General features: G+C 45.4%; 1 protein-coding gene across 2 annotated transcripts in view; it reads right to left on the reverse strand.

Moving 5' to 3' along the window:
- Window positions 1-16,925, reverse strand: part of NCAPH (non-SMC condensin I complex subunit H) — a 44,204-nt gene extending 27,279 nt beyond the window's left edge. Inside the window, exons 1-6 of one of the 2 annotated variants that reach the window (XM_032177271.2) lie at window positions 16,818-16,925; window positions 10,819-11,071; window positions 10,573-10,663; window positions 9,845-9,937; window positions 9,389-9,527; window positions 8,451-8,575 (exon numbers count right to left, since the gene is read on the reverse strand). In XM_032177271.2, the coding sequence (XP_032033162.1) occupies window positions 8,451-8,575; window positions 9,389-9,527; window positions 9,845-9,937; window positions 10,573-10,663; window positions 10,819-11,071; window positions 16,818-16,836 (720 nt within the window). In that variant the 5' untranslated portion in view covers window positions 16,837-16,925. The remainder of the gene's footprint in view (window positions 1-8,450; window positions 8,576-9,388; window positions 9,528-9,844; window positions 9,938-10,572; window positions 10,664-10,818; window positions 11,072-16,817) is intronic. The other variant, XM_032177272.2, reaches the window with a different exon arrangement.
- Window positions 16,926-17,149: the final 224 nt, after the last annotated feature.

The raw sequence follows: 17,149 nt of genomic DNA on the forward strand, positions 1-17,149 counted from the left end.
TTGGGCAGTATGGCCATTTTCACGATATTGATTCTTCCAACCCATGAGCATGGAATGTTCTTCCATTTGTTTGTATCCTCTTTGATTTCATTGAGCAGTGGTTTGTAGTTCTCCTTGAAGAGGTCCTTCACATGCCTTGTAAGTTGGATTCCTAGGTATTTTATTCTCTTTGAAGCAATTGTGAATGGGAGTTCACTCATGATTTGGCTCTCTGTCTGTGATTGGTGTACAAGAATGCTTGTGATTTTTGTACATTGATTTTGTATCCTGAGACTTTGCTGAAGTTGCTAATCAGCTTAAGGAGATTTTGGGCTGAGACAGTGAATGGAACCAAGTTGGAAAACACTCTGCAAGATATTATCCAGGAGAACTTCCCCAATCTAGCAAGGCAGGCCAGCATTCAGATTCAGGAAATACAGAGAACACCACAAAGATACTCCTCGAGAAGAGCAACTCCAAGGCACATAATTGTCAGATTCACCAAAGTTGAAATGAAGGAAAAAATGTTAAGGGCAGCCAGAGAGAAAGGTCGGGTTACCCACAAAGGGAAGCCCATCAGACTAACAGCTGATCTCTCAGCAGAAACTCTACAAGCCAGAAGAGAGTGGGGGCCGATATTCAACATTCTCAAAGAAAAGAATTTTCAACCCAGAATTTCATATCCAGCCAAACTAAGCTTCATAAGTGAAGGAGAAATAAAATACTTTACAGACAAGCAAATGCTGAGTGATTCTGTCACCACCAGGCCTGCCCTAAAAGAGCTCCTGAAGGAAGCACTAAACATGGAAAGGAACAACCGGTACCAGCCCCTGCAAAAACATGCCAAATTGTAAAGACCATTGAGGCTAGGAAGAAACTGCATCAACTAATGAGCAAAATAACCAACTAATATCATAATGACAGGATCAAATTCACACATAACAATATTAACTTTAAATGTAAATGGGCTAAATGCTCCAATTAAAAGACACAGACTGGCAAACTGGATAAGGAGTCAAGACCCATCAGTGTGCTGTATTCAGGAAACCCATCTCACGTGCAGAGACACACATAGACTCAAAATAAAGGGATGGAGGAGGCCGGGCACGGTGGCTCAAGCCTGTAATCCCAGCACTTTGGGAGGCCGAGGCGGGTGGATCACGAGGTCAGGAGATCGAGACCATCCTGGCTAACACGGTGAAACCCCGTCTCTACTAAAAAATACAAAAAAATTAGCCAGGCGTGTTGGTGGGTGCCTGTGGTCCCAGCTACTTGGGAGGCTGAGGCAGGAGAATGGCGTGAACCCAGGAGGTGGAGGTTGCGGTGAGCCGAGATCGCGCCACCGCACTCCAGCCTGGGGGACAGAGAAAGACTCCATCTTAAAAAAAAAAAAAAAGGGATGGAGGAAGATCTATCAAGCAAATGGAAAACAAAAAAAGGCAGGGGTTGCAATCCTAGTCTCTGATAAAATAGACTTTAAACCAACAAAGATCAAAAGAGACAAAGAAGGCCATTACATAATGGTAAAGGGATCAATTCAACAAGAAGAGCTAACTATCCTAAATATATATGCACCCAACACAAGAGCACCCAGATTCATAAAGCAAGTCCTCAGTGACCTACAAAGGGACTTAAACTCCCACACAATAATAATGGGAGATTTTAACACCCCACTGTCAGCATTAGACAGATCAACGAGACAGAAAGTTAACAAGGATATCCAGGAATTGAACTCAGCTCTGCACAAAGTGGACCTAATAGACATCTACAGAACTCTACACCCCAAATCAACAGAATATACATTCTTCTCAGCACCACATCGCACTTATTCCAAAATTGACCACATAGTTGGAAATAAAGCACTCCTCAACAAATGTAAAAGAACAGAAATTTTAACAAACTGTCTCTCAGACCACAGTGCAATCAAACTAGAACTCAGGATTAAGAAACTCACTCAAAACTGCTCAACTACATGGAAACTGAACAACCTGCTCCTGAATGACTATTGGGTACATAATGAAATGAAGGCAGAAATAAAGATGTTCTTTGAAACCAATGAGAACAAAGACAACATACCAGAATCTCTGGGACACATTCAAAGCTGTGTGTAGAGGGAAATTTATAGCACCAAATGCCCACAAGAGAAAGCAGGAAAGATCCAAAATTGACACCCTAACATCACAATTAAAAGAACTAGAAAAGCAAGAGCAAACACATTCAAAAGCTAGCAGAAGGCTAAAAATAACTAAAATCAGAGCAGAACTGAAGGAAATAGAGACACAAAAAACCCTTCAAAAAATTAATGAATCCAGGAGCTGGTTTTTTGAAAAGATCAACAAAATTGATAGACCACTAGCAAGACTAATAAAGAGGAAAAGAGAGAAGAATCAAATAGATGCAATAAAAAATGAAAAAGGGGGTATAACCACCGGTCCCACAGAAATACAATCTACCATCAGAGAATACTACAAACACCTCTATGCAAATAAACTAGAAAATCTAGAAGAAATGGATAAATTCCTCGACAAATACACCCTCCCAAGACTAAACCAGGAAGAAGTTGAATCTCTGAATGGACCAATAACAGGCTCTGAAATTGTGGCAATAATCAATAGCTTACCAACCAAAAAGAGTCCAGGACCTGATGGATTCACAGCCGAATTCTACCAGAGGTACAAGGAGGAACTGGTACCATTCCTTCTGAAACTATTCCAATCGATAGAAAAAGAGGGAATCCTCCCTAACACATTTTATGAGGCCAGCATCGTCCTGATACCAAAGCCTGGCAGAGACATAACCAAAAAAGAGAATTTCAGACCAATATCCTTGATGAACATTGATGCAAAAATCCTCAATAAAATACTGGCAAACCGAATCCAGCAGCACATCAAAAAGCTTATACACCATGATCAAGTGGGCTTCATCCCTGGGATGCAAGGCTGGTTCAACGTACGCAAATCAATAAATCTAATCCAGCATATAAACAGAACCAAAGACAAAAACCACATGATTATCTCAATAGATGCAGAAAAGGCCTTTGACAAAATTCAACAACGCTTCATGCTAAAAACTCTCAATAAATTAGGTATTGATGGGACGTATCTCAAAATAATAAGAGCTATCTATGACAAGCCCACAGCCAATATCATACTGAATGGGCAAAAACTGGAAGCATTCCCTTTGAAAACTGGCACAAGACAGGGATGCCCTCTCTCACCACTCCTATTCAATATAGTGTTGGAAGTTCTGGCCAGGGCAATCAGGCAGGAGAAGGAAATAAAGGGTATTCAATTAGGAAAAGAGGAAGTCAAATTGTCCCTGTTTGCAGATGACATGATTGTATATCTAGAAAACCCCACTGTCTCAGCCCAAAATCTCCTTAAGCTGATTAGCAACTTCAGCAAAGTCTCAGGATACAAAATCAATGTACAAAAATCACAAGCATTCTTGTTTATCTTCCATACTCTTGATGATTACAAGTTTACAGCAACTTACAGAGCAAAAAAAGCTTTCCAGGATTGGAGTATTCGGCATTTCTTCATGACAGTATTCAGCCCTACTTGCTGCTTTCTCCTTTTCTCTTTATAATCATGGGAAAAGCTAATGCAGGCCTGGGAAATAGTCCGTTTTCCTCAGGCTCCCAGAATTGAGATTACCTGGTAAGAAAGAAGATGACTACAAAACAGAATTTCCAAACATCCCGTACTTAGTAATCCCTGATTGATTTGAACATTTCACTATAGAATCAAAAGCAAGAATGACAGTAAGGGCCAGGAGCGGTGGCTCATGTCTGTAATCCCAGCACTTTGGGAGCCCCAGGTAGGCAGATCACTTGAGATCAGGAGTTCGAGACTAGCTTGGTCACCATGGTGAAACTCCATCTTTACTAAAAATACAAAAAAAATTAGCTGGGCGTGGTAGTGCGTCCCAGCTACATGGGAGGCTGGGGCACGAGAATCATTTGAACCAGGGAGGCAGAGGTTGCAGTGAGCCAAGATCGTGCCACTGTACTCCAGCCTGGGCCACAGAGCCAGACCCCGTCTCAAAAAAAAAAAAGAATGACAGTAAGATAAATTCCAGATTATTTGGGAAGGGGAAAAAACAAGGAGAACTGGGGGAGGGAAGGGAAGGTAGAAAGGGCTTTCTGGATCCCTACGACTAATAAATAATACCTCTTCAGATGTGTGTAGCATATCACCATGTTTAAAGACCTTGACATAGGCCGAGTGCGGTGACTCACACCTGTAATCCCAGCACTTTCGGAGGCCGAGGCGGGCGGCGGATCACAAGGTCAGGAGATCAAGACCATCCTGGCTAACACGGTGAAACCCCATCTCTACTAAAAATACAACAAATTAGCTGGGCATGGTGGCGGGTGCCTGTAGTCCCAGCTACTCGGGAGGCTGAGGCAGGAGAATGGCGTGAACCCGGGAGGTGAAGCTTGCAGTGAGCCGAGATAGCGCCACTGCACTCCAGCATGGGTGACGGAGCAAGACTCTGTCTCAAAAAAAAAAAAAAAAAAAAAGAGAGACTTTGACATAAGTGGATTCACTAATATAAAACCGAGATGTGAGTGGGGCCAGCGTTCCCCATTTTTTATAGTATATGACAGTGAGATTCACACCTCTTCCCAGGTCACACAGCTAAGCACCGCACCCGGCCTATGTCAAGGTCTTTAAACATGGTGATATGCTACACACATCACCCACAATTAATGCTGACACACACCTAAGGAAAAAATACAACTCCCTCTCCCCACAAGAGCCAGCCACTCTCGCCTCTCCCCTCCCTTAGGCCTCATTCTCAATGACTCTCCTTCCTCTGGCCCCTCCCTGCCCGTGCACAGCAATGCCCCGCTCACCTCACCACTCAGAGTGGGCATGGCAAGGCCCCACCTCCCTAGCCCCTTGCATACTCAGTCTTACCACTACCATCTGCTATAAGAACACTGGCATTCATCTCACTGGTGCCCTTTATCTGGCTTATTTATTAATTATACAAAAAGACCCAAGATACCCACAATTCTACATTTCTTGGACTCTTAAGATCTATAGAACTCTGATGCCACCTCCCACCCCACCACAGCCCCCATCTCCCACCCCTCCTCAAAAACTGGTATTTCCTCAGGGCCCTCCAGACTCAGTCATCAGCAAAATTCTCTCTATCGCCCACTTAGTTCCTGAGGATTATCTCCACCTACTTGTTTATATATTCTCAATGGAGTTCTCATTTCACTCTCAATGGGTGAAAACTGTTTCCTAGAGGCAAGGTGGAAAAAATCTTAGATATTACAATAATGTTTGCCTATCCAAACCTCCACCCTATCTGACAAAATCTTATTCCTTAGTATTTCATTTCAAGGGGAAGGAGTAGGCACAAAATGTGTAAATGGGTCTGAAGAGGCAAAAGTGATAAAAAACAGGCTGAGAGGCACTGCTCCAATTGAGACATGGTACCAGCCTGAGGATATGCTTCCCCTGCGGGCCTCTGCAGTGGCTGCTTTCTCTTCACAGCCCTCAAACCAGTGGCCTACAGGTGGGCCAGGTGACTGCAGCATCCAACTATCCTCCCTCCCAATTTCTAATGCCCTAGCTCTCAGTACAATATCAGCCTTTGCCACTGTCTGCCCATCTGTGTTGCAGTCATCTTCCAATCCCCAGGTCACAACCTGCCCTTCTTCTCGGAAGATCTTAGTATTAGTTTATGGCTCGTTACTAGTCTCCAAATTTATTCCTGGTGTAGCTCTTATTGATTTCAATATCCATATGTTGATCCATCCAGGACACTGCCTCTTGGTTGATATCCTCTCCTTCAATGGTCTCCTTCATCCTAAGAAACCCAGGACTCCAAGACAGCCAAGTAAGACACCAAGACAGCCTAGTAAGACCCCTACCCCGCCTCTGCCATTTGCTCCCTTGCCTGCTCTGAGTCAAGTCATTAACCATGACTGCAACCTCTCCATATGCTCAATTCTAAGAGCCCCTCTCTGGCAACCACCTCCTACATTTCCAGCTCACCCCTTCTTGTCCCCAACACCAAGAAGTCTTTGACCCCACCAGGCCTACAATCTACTGATTATATTACTTTCCACTGCCCCTCATTCCCCTCTCTTCCAAGGTAAAATTCCCTGAGCAGTGAATGCAACCACACCTTTACACATGCACTCACCTCCAGTGTCCCTTTCCAGCTGTGTCCATTCACTCAGCTCAACAGGATCCCATATTAAACCCAACTTTCTGCCTACTCCATGATTGTACCCACACAGCTATTCACGGCTGGAGAAAGACACAAAATCATGCTGGCTGACCTCACTTTATATCCATCTGCCACCACCCTCAAGTAGACCCTAAGTTGTCTGACAGTCACACCATATCTCCCAAGTTCATGTACTCGCCCACCTCCTAGAGGACTCTTTCCTACCCTTTCCCCTCCTCACGCCCCCAGTGCCTTCCTCCCCTATCCTCACTGTAAGCTGATGACCTGGCTTCCTGTTTTAAGACAGTATCCAGAAGGCTCCCCCAGGAGTGCACCCAAACACCACCCCTGTCAGCCGAGCCCAACCTGTGCTGTCCATTCCCTTCCCTCTCACCTGTGCAAGGACATCACCCTGGCAATTCTCCTTTCTGCTGCATCATCAATAATCCCTTCTCCACTAGACTGCTGTCATCAACAAAATATGCTGTCATTTCTCCCATTCAAAAACAAAATCAAAACTCTTGGCTTTACTTTTCCCTCCATTTGCTATCCCAGTACTCTGCTCCAAATTATACCAAAACTCTTCAAAACAACTACCTATATTCAAGTGTTTTGAGTCCTTTCCTCCCATTTATCATAAAAAAATTTCAGATCCACAAGAATGTTGAAACAGTAATATGAATCTCTGTAAAGCTTCTACTTAGATTCCCTAATGGGTAGCATTCTGCATATTTGTTTTCACCTTCTCTATACATATCTCTCTCTCTCCCCATTCCAGAGTCTTTTGTCAGTAATCCTCATGACACTTCACCATGTGCCAGTTACTAAGCTACTGCCTCTCAGCTCTAAGCCTACCCTCTCTCCTCGGCTGTGATGCGGGATCTGGGACATTCAGCTTTGCCAGCAGCTCCCTGCTAGGCTCTACCAAGAAGGGGCACTAGAGGGAGACTACAGGCTCCAAGGGAGAGAAGGCACTTGGTCTTTTCTGCAGGCTGCATGTTAGGAGAACGTCACCCAGCAGTGTCCCACCCCGGCTGCAGCAGAGCCCACCTGTAGCAGCAGCTGAACCCCACTGGCAGATTTTCACACTCACAGAACCAGCCTTATTGAGACACCAGCACCAGCCAGCATGCCCCCGCTCCAGGGTCTGGGTGCTGGGCACACAATCCCCTCCCTCAAACTCAGGGACACTAGCACCAGCCAAGTCCTTCCCTGGAGGTCTGAGCTTGAGTTCCAGAGGGGCCCCCACTCCAAGCTCATTAGTGGCCTCAGGTTGCCACATTTGGCATGGTTGATCATTCCCCACTCCCTGAAATATTTTCTCATTTGGATACCACGCTCTTCTGGTTTTCCTCCTACCCACTGGATGTTTCTTCAGCTCTCTGAACTCCTAAGATTGGGGAAAAGGAACTCCCAGTCTTCTTCTCACATACATTCATTTCCTTGGTGACCAATTCCAATTTTGTGACCTTAATTACCATTTATGAATGTTGCGGAGGTAAGAGAGAGAAGTAATCTAGTCTACTGCTAGTGGGAGAGTAAATTAGTACCTTTTTTTTGAGGGCAACTTAAAATCCATGTCTCAGAATTTTCTTACAGATATTCTCCTATACGAGTGCAAAGATAATATGCATTACAATGTTCACTGAAACAATGTTTTTAATGGCAGAATTAAAAAATAAAATTGTAGTAATACCTGTTTGCTTTAAATTAACTGTGCTAATTATAGATGAGGCCTCCAGTACCATTTGTTTAAGCAGATTCTTTAGGATTTGCTAGATAGATGATTTAAAGCTAGGATTCTGGAGTTAGACCACTTAGCTTCAACTTCTAGCTCACTTACTAGATGTGTCATTTTGGGCAAGTCATTGTGCCTCAGTTACCTCTTCCTAAAATGATACAAGAATGTTGTGAGGATTAAATGAGTTAACACAGGTTACAGGTTTAAGGAAGCACATGGTGCTCACTATGTGTACATTAAATGTTAGCTAACGTAACCACTGCTACATATACTAGGAAATAAAATTAATTTTTTATCAATTAGATTTCTCAGCAATTTGAAGTCTCTTCCTTCTCAATCATTCTGAAACACTGAGAGACTTACTTTTAGTCTTTACTGTCAAGCTAAAAGATGATAATGCAGAGATATCAGTTGAATGTTTTACTCCCTTAGGCTTAAACAGGCACATACCAGCAAGGCAGCCTTAGCCCTGCCAAGTCTCAGCCCCTAAGGTTCTGAATTAGTCAGAAACCACACTGCGCACACAGTTCCTCACCTCACACTTCCGATCTGCTTCGGAGACATTGAGGTTGTTTACGTTCTGCTCAATGGTTCTGTGTAAGTGCTTCTTCTTTGGCTTTGGAGCCTTTTTGGTTGTTCCCATTTCAGTAGCACTTCCATCTAAAAGGAGAAATACAATTGCGTACTGTAAGGGCTCCTTTGAAGCATGTGAACTTACTAACTCAAGTGCTTCAAAACCTGTCGTAATTTAAACATGTGAGGCCGGGTGTGGTGGCTCATGCCTGTAATCCTAGTACTTTGGGAGGCTGAGGCAGATGGATCGCTAGAGCTCAGGAGTTCAAGACCAGCCTGGCCAACATGACAAAACCCCGTCTCTACAAAACAGTACAAAAATTAGCCAGACATGGAGATGCACACCTGTAGTCCCAGCTACTTGGGGTGGTGAGGCAGGAGGATCACTTGAACTTGGGAGCCAGAGGCTGCCGTGAGCCAAGATCGCACCACTGCACACCAGCCTGGGTGACAAAGTGAGCCTCGTCTCAAAAAAAAAAAACAAAAACAAAAACAAAAACAACTCCAACCCCAACCAAACAAAAAAAACATGCAGTTCTCTCAAAACATCAGGCATATTTAATCTGCAACTTATGGAGAAACCAAACTCTTAGATTTGGTTTCTCATGCAAGTCCATTTCCAAAGACTCCCAGATCAGAAGTTCCTTAGTTGGTGATGTTTACACAACCTGGCCTAAATAAAATATAAATGCTTTTATAAGGCCCTTCTCTTTTTCAAAGAAATGTAACTTTAGTGTTTGAGTATCTTCTCATGTAAGACCATATATGGTTCTAAAAATGCCCTGTCTTCAATAAAATGAGATCACTGATTTCTTGTGACCTTCTTCTAGTATATTACTCAAGTAACTACCTGGTATGCCCTAAAAAGAGCCACTTAAATCCAGATCCCTACCCACCTACCAGCAACATGGCCTTCCACTTCTTCCAAAGACGGTGCATCTTTGCCCAGCCCCCCAAGGACTCTGTATACATCGGCATGGACAGCATCCACGCGCACGGCATAGATCTTCGTGCTGGCATCCAGAGTACCCGCAGCCACCTAGTCAAACGATCAGAGCTACACTCACAAAGATGCACAAAAAAGAACTTCTGAACAGGTAAAACACAGCAAGCTTCACAAAATATTTACTTGCCCCAAGGAAGCAATGACAAAGATCCCTCTATGACTGATAGGGAATAAACAGAATATATATTCTCTCTGTATTTCATCAGTTTAGGAAAAGAAAGTAAATTAACTAACATAACATCTAAATGAGAAGTCTCTCATGTATTTGCAGAATTCAACTGTGTTATGCCAAGTAGTAGAAATCATCATCATTTAATTCAGATGCAAGAGAAAGTGGACATCCTTCTTACTTTAAAGTTGGTTGGTTCGGTGTCTTTCTGTTTAAGAATCTCTGACATAAAATCAATCAAGTGCAAACCAAAAGCATTCTTGGTAGTGATTTTCTGAAAACAGAAAATTGCAGAAAGGATTGTTATTTATAGCCTAGACTCATGTAAATAATGCCTCTTTTAACAGAGGAAGCTAAGTCTTTACATAGGAATACCCACGTATTGTCACTGATCTCTCTTCCCAAAAACACTTGTCAAGAGCCAAATCCTCACAGGCATGTCCTCATGTTCAAGGCTAGGGAATGACGGCACAAAATTCCTGAATGCTCAGTGTGCAGGCCCTACTCTAAGCACTGCACACAAAGGGACTCAAACAACTTCATGAGGCAGGCAGTACCCCCATTCTCCAGAGAAGGACACGGAAGCAAAACGGTTGGGTGGCTCACACACAGCTTAGAAACATGTAGCCTCCAACTCAGGCTAGCTCCAGAACTCTACTATTAACTCATGCGCCATGCTGCCTTTCTAGATACACGGCAGGCAGATAGCTGGCAGCCTCTCAGGAGGTGCACCACAGGTCCAGAGGAAACAGTAAAACCACCAGCATTACCGGTGGAAACCACCAGCACTAAGATGACTCACTGGAGAATTATCATCATTAATTGTGCATTCTCTACAGAAACAAGATAGCTGGATTTCCCCTGTGATCAAGGGATCACATCTTCAATAATAAACCAGCAGATACTCACATTTTCAGTGGACAGTTTGATACACGTGGAGTAATGTTCCGTAATCTGCGTGTTTGTAAACTTGGGGATAGTAGCTGAAATGTCAATACTCCTAAATGGAAAACAAAAACAAACAACTCTGGCAAGAATCCATGATAGTTTAAATTTTCAAAACCTAGACCCATGAAGTTTAGTGGAGATGCCTGAACCTACGCAGCCCACATCAAGGCGGCCGCCTCAAGGAGAACCAGCCCAGGAGCCCCTCACCTGCTGGAGGGGGAGGCCAATAAGCGAGGTGAGTCGGTGCTGAACTGCAGATCAAAGACCCTCGAGCGCCTCCGCTGCAGCCGCTCCTTCTCATCGTCATTCTGAGGAAAGTCTTCGAGGACTGGGGTGCCAGGAATATTGAGAGGCGCCTTCCTGGGCAGGGGCATTGGGAACACCCGCTCTGAAGGAGAGGAGGCACTGTGGGGGTGTCCTCGGGTCTCTGAAGAAGAGTTATTCATTGTGGCTGGCAGTGCTGGAACAAAATTCTTGCTCAAGAAACCTTCAAGAGAACATTTCCTATATCCAAAGAAGACTTGAGCCTGTCACAGAGGTGGAGGTTCACCACACACTGTCCACTGAGATCTTCTCCAACTCTAATACTTAATGGCTAGAACCTCTAGAGTTTGGGTTTCTTGGAGGTGCAGGGGGGAGGCCATAGGTTTCTGATGCTTCTTTGCTAATCTGGGACAAATATCCACTCTGCAGCTATTGTGAACTTAAGTACTGCACGGATATAAAGATGGATGATATAATGTTGCTGCCTCTGATAAGCTCACAAACTGGACAACAGACATACATAACCCATCATGCCAGGTAAGACAAGAGAGAGACAGACGCTGAGACAAGGGTGAGGTATGGGCTATAGAGTCAGACAGGCTGGGCTCTAATCCCAGCTCCTCCATATCTTGGCAAGCAGACAGAAAAAACAACATAAACATGTAAAACAAATAGAATGTTCCAAAGAATCATCCAGATTATTTGCTAACTACAAAGGGAAAAATGTCTTTTACAATAAAAACTCTACCAGTCACCACATTAACCAGTCAAATGTAGCCTCACTAAAAATCAATCTGAAAGTTACTCATCTCTTCATGTGACACAATGTGAAATTCATAGCATCACCCAGGAAATATTTCCACCAAACATGTTTAATCTAAATTTAACCAAAGAACTTTAGAGCTTTAACTTCTGGTTTATAAGAAATACAAGGGGTCGAGGAACAAGTTAAATGATATCATAAGGAAACAGACAAATCTAGAATGCAGGACAGTTTTCAAGAAAACTAGCTTAGTCTCTTAACTTAAAAGATAACAACCAAAAAAAAAAAAAAAAAAAAAGGCTGGACATGGTAGCTCATCCCTGTAATCCTAGCCCTTTGGGTGGCGGAGGTGGGAGGATCCCTTGAGGCCAGGAGTTAAGAAACAGCCTGGGCTACCAGGCACAGTGGCTCATGCCTGTAATCCCAGCACTTTGGGAGGCCGAGGTGGGTGGATCATCTGAGGTCAGGAGTTCGAGACCAGCCCGGCCAACATGGTGAAACCCTGTCTCTACTAAAAATACAAAAATTAGCTGAGCGTGGTGGTGGGTGCCTGTAATCTCAGCTACTCAGGAGGCTGAAACGAGATAATCGCTTGAACCCGGGAGACGGACGTTGCACTCAGCCAAGATTGTGCCATTGCACTCCAACCCAGGCAACAAGAGTGAAACTCCGTCTCAAAAAAAAAAGAAAGATGCTTATTAGTATTAGTCATCTAACTGGGTTAGACAGGTGGGTATCTAATCCCAGAATTTAGGGAAAGTTCCAGATGAGATACACACACTGGGAAGTCATCAGCATGTAAAGGGTATTCAGAGCCATAATACTAGATGAGATCACTAAATAACTGAGTAGAGGAACACTTTAAAGGTTTAAAGAGCAGGAAAGCACTTTGGGAGGCTGAGGCAGGCGGATCACATGAGGTCAGAAGTTCGAGACCAGCCCGGCCAACATGGTGAAACCCTGTCTCTACTAAAAATACAAAAATTAGCTGAGCGTGGTGGTGGGTGCCTATAATCTCAGCTACTCGGGAGGCTGAGGCAGGAAAATCGCTTGAACCTGGGAGGCAGAGGCTGTAGTGAGCCAAGATCACGCCACTACACTCTAGCCTGGGCAACAGAATGAGACTCTGTCACACAAAAAAATAAATAAGTAAAAATAAAGGAGAAACCAGCAAAAGAGCTGGGAAATGTGCAACTAGTGAGGTGGGGAGAAAATCAGCAGAATGTGGCATTCTAAAAGCCAAGTGAAGAAAGTATTTTTAGGGGAGGAGGATGTGATAAACTATGTAGATGAGGACTGAGAACTGATCATTGGATTTAGAACCTAGGGTTACTAGTGATCTTGACAAAAACAGTTTTCCTACAGTAGTAAGGGAGAAAGCTGAACTGGAATGGTTCAAGAGAAGATGGGAGAAGAGAAACTGGAGACAGCAAACGATGACAAGGTGTTCATGGACTTTTTTTTTTTTTTTTTTTGAGACACAGTCTTGCTTTGTCACCCAGGCTGGAGTGCAGTTGCGGGATCTCAGCTCATTGCAACTCCGCCTCCCGGGTTCAGTAGCTGGGACTACAGGCACCCGCCACCACACCCAGCTAATTTTTTGTATTTTTAGTAGAGACAGGGATTCACAGTGTTAGCCAGGCTGGTCTCGAACTCCTGACCTCGTGATCTGCCTGTCTTGGCTTCCCAGAGTGCTGGGATTACAGGCGTGAGCCACCACGCCCAGCCCAAGGACTTCTACTGTAAAAGGGTGAAGAGAAATGAGAGGGTGAGAGTTGAAAGGGAAGTGAGGAATTTTTAAGACAAAAAAACAAACAAAAAAAACCTCAGCATGGTAGAAAGAATGAAGCAAAGAGATTGTATTAGTTTTCTATGGCTGCTGTCACAAATGACCACAAACCTAGCGGTTTAAACACACATGTGGCTGGGTGTGGTGGCTCACGCCTGTAATCCCAGCACTTTGGGAAGCCGAGGCGAGCAGATCATGAGGTCAGGAGATCGAGACCATCCTGGCCAACACAGGGAAACCCTGTCTCTACTAAAAATACAAAAAATGAGCCAGGCGCAGTGGCGGGTGCCTGTAGTCCCAGCTACTCGGGAGGCTGAGGCAGAAGAATGGAATGAACCCAAGAGGTAGAGCTTGCTGTGAGTCGAGATCGCGCCACTGCACTCCAGCCTGGGTGACAGAGTGGGACTCCGTCTCAAAAAACAAAAACAAAAACAAAAACAAAACCACACATGTATATGTGTTCTCTTGCAGTTGTAGAGGGTTACACTCATTCTGGAGGCTTTGACGGGAGGATCTGTTCCTTGCCTTTTGCAGCTTCAGAGCTGCCTACATTCCTTGGCTCACTGTCCCCCCATCACTCTAACCTCTTGTTCTGTCATCACATCTGCTCTCACTCTGCCCCAACGACCTTCCTTTTATAAGGACCACTGTGATCAAACTAGGCCCACCCAGATGATCCATGATAGTCTCCCCTTCTCAACAGCCTTAACTTAATCACATGTGCAAAGTCCCTCTTACCATGTAAGATAACATATTCACAGGTTCTGGACACCTTTAGGGCAAGTGTTATTCAGCCTATCACAGTGACCATCCAAAATAAAAGATAAAATTTGCTGAACAATGTACTCAAGTAGGTAAAGGGGTTGCCTTTGTAGAGAGCACAGAGAGCCCATCCTCGGCAACAGGAGAAAAGACAGAGGCACAGGCACAGATGCAGGCAGGGAGCAGGTGCAATGGCAGACTTGGGGATGTTCCCTTTTGTTTGCTTTTTTTTTTTTCAGTAAAATAGGAAGTAAAAACAAGACTGGGCGCAGTGGCTCATGCCTGTAATCCTAGCACTTTGGAGGCCAAGGTGGGACATCACTTGAGGTCAGGAGTTCGAGACCAGCCTGGCCAACAAGGCAAAACCCCGTCTCTACTAAAAATACAAAAATTAGCAAGGTGTAATGGCGCATGTCTGTAATCCCAGCTACTCAGTAGGCTGAGGCAGGAGAATTGCTTGAGCCTAGGAGGCAGAGGTTGCAGTGAGCCAAGATCAAGCCACTGCACTCCAGCCTGGGGGAGAGCAAGACTCTGTCTCAGAGAAAAAAAAAAAAAGGTTGTTGGAGTCAGGGAACGAGGGAGTGAATTAGAAAGATATAGGTGGTATTGAGAAGTGGGGTACTTTGCCAGGCATCTGTGGTTCCAGCTACTCAGGAGGCTAAGCCTGCTTGTGCTCAGCGAGGCTGCAGTGAGCAAGGACAGCACCTATCAATAGCCAAGTACTCCAGCCTGGGCAACACAGCAAGACCCTGTCTCTAAAAAATAATAGGCCGGGCGCGGTGGCTCACGCCTGTAATCCCAGCACTTTGGGAGGCTGAAGCGGGCAGATCACGAGGTCAGGAGATCGAGACCATCCCAACACGGTGAAACCCCGTCCCTACTAAAAATACAAAAAATTAGCTGGGCGTGGTGGCAGGAGCCTGTAGTCCCAGCTACTTGGGAGGCTGAGGCAGGAGAATAGCGTGAACCTGGGAGGCAGAGCTTGCAGTGGGCCGAGATTGCGCCACTGCACTCCAGCCTGGGTGATAGAGGGAGACTCCATCTCAAAAAAAAAAAAAAAAAAAAAGTAAAAATAGGAAGGGAGGAGGCAAGAGACATTTTTAGAAATGGAATCAAGAGGACTTGTGAGGACAGCATTTTGATGTAAGCACAGTAGGCTACAGGCTAAGGAAGGAAGCTGGACCTTTGGAGAAGATACCTTAACAGAAATAGGAAGCACTGAAGGAAAACCTTGTCTAAGAGAGAAACTAAACTTGGAATTAGAGGCATACTTTAATTCTCCGAATCTTCTTCCCGTGGTTTCTCTCCTTGCCTTTGATATTATGCATCCATTCATTCAACCGATGGTTACTGAGCTCAAAGACACTTCCTATGTATACTTCCTCATTTCCCACTCATTTTTCAACCCACTCTGGTCTGGTTCCTATTCCAACTTCATGAGAACTATCTTTTCGTGATCATCTACAACTTCCATGTTGCCTAAACCCTATGGTCATTTTCTGGCCTTTCTCTTGGAATCCAGCAGCATTTGAAACAGCTGACAGTCCCTTCCTTGTTGAAACACTCTTGGCTTCTTCCTATACCATTGTCTTTTGAGTTTTTCCAGCTCATCCTTCTCTATCCAGCTTCTAAATGTTGGTCCTAGATGTGCAGGGCCTTCCTCGTGTTCTCACCTGTTCCCATGGTTTTATGGTCTAATGGCCTATATGATAATGGTATCCAAATTTATTTCTCAATCCATGGGTCACTTCCCTGAGTGGTCCACATAACTCCCCTGAGAGCCAAATTCTCATCTAAGTGATTATAGATCCCTTCACCTGAGTCTCTCTCCGGTCAGTCACACATACCATGTCCAAAATATAACTCAATTTCCAAATCTCTTACCCAAGGCCTCCAGACCCTGCCTACGTGTCAGGCCTCACTAAGCTTGGTCACAATGTTCTGGACAGGTCCTAGGCCAGGCCAGGCTCTTCCCTGCCTCATTTTTGTACTTGCTATTTCTGTCTGAAATACGTTCCCTAGTATCTGCCTAAAGATCCTCCCTGAACCCCTAGCGGAGCCACCCCCACTCTGCTATACTCAATCACAGCACTCAGCCTCATGTGTAATTATTTCTTTTGTTTACTGTCTGTCTCCCCAACTCCAACAGTATAGAGATATTATCAGTTTTGTTCGCCCAACGGGAGAGCTCAGTACTTTTGAACAGATGCAAAAATAAATGCATGCATGCTAAGCATACAACGGTAACCACATCGCTTCCAAAGCCCTGAAAATAACGTCTATTCCAGGAAAATCACCATTTTAATGGAGAGACACCGAGCACGCTTTAGGAGCCCAGGGAGGAGGCCGCCCCACCGCCCGCCCGGGAACTGAGGAGCGTGAGGCAGGGCCCGCGCGCGCTCCGACACCGGCCGAAGCCGCTTTCTGGTTGGCTGAGCGCACAAGTTCCGCCCGCCCCGCGCCGGCCCTCCCCTCCCCCCGCACCGGCCTCTGCTGTCGGCCGCAGGGCCAAGACCCGGGCTGAGCATATCCTCTCTCCCCGCCCAGGCCAGCCCGCCAGCCCTGCCCGCCCGAAGTACTGCTTCGCTCGGGGCCCTTCCCGCCGCGCCTCCCGACCGCCCGGCTCACCTGGGCCGGGAGGTCCCATCTTGCCTTGACGTCTCCTGAGCTGGTTTTAAATTGCGCGCGTCGAGACGCCTGAGCGGCTTAACGGCCGCGTGACGTCGCCGGCGGGCGGGGCCAGCAGCACGCCTGCGCAGACCACCTCGGGCCTCCGCGGGCGGTGCCAGCGTGAGGAGTTCTGGGTTGAGGACCCCGTCTGATTGGGCTTCTTGGGGTCTGTGCACCCCCCCCCGAAATAGTATGAAAACCCCCTCCTTTCGAGCACTAGGTGCAGGACTGGGCTTGGGGACCCAGCGTCGAGCAGGGCGAGCAAGGCCCGTCTTTCGTGGAATTTACTT

The sequence above is a fragment of the Hylobates moloch genome, unplaced genomic scaffold (assembly GCF_009828535.3).
Source record: "Hylobates moloch isolate HMO894 unplaced genomic scaffold, HMol_V3 SCAFFOLD_15, whole genome shotgun sequence".
Classification (NCBI taxonomy): Eukaryota; Metazoa; Chordata; class Mammalia; order Primates; family Hylobatidae; genus Hylobates; species Hylobates moloch.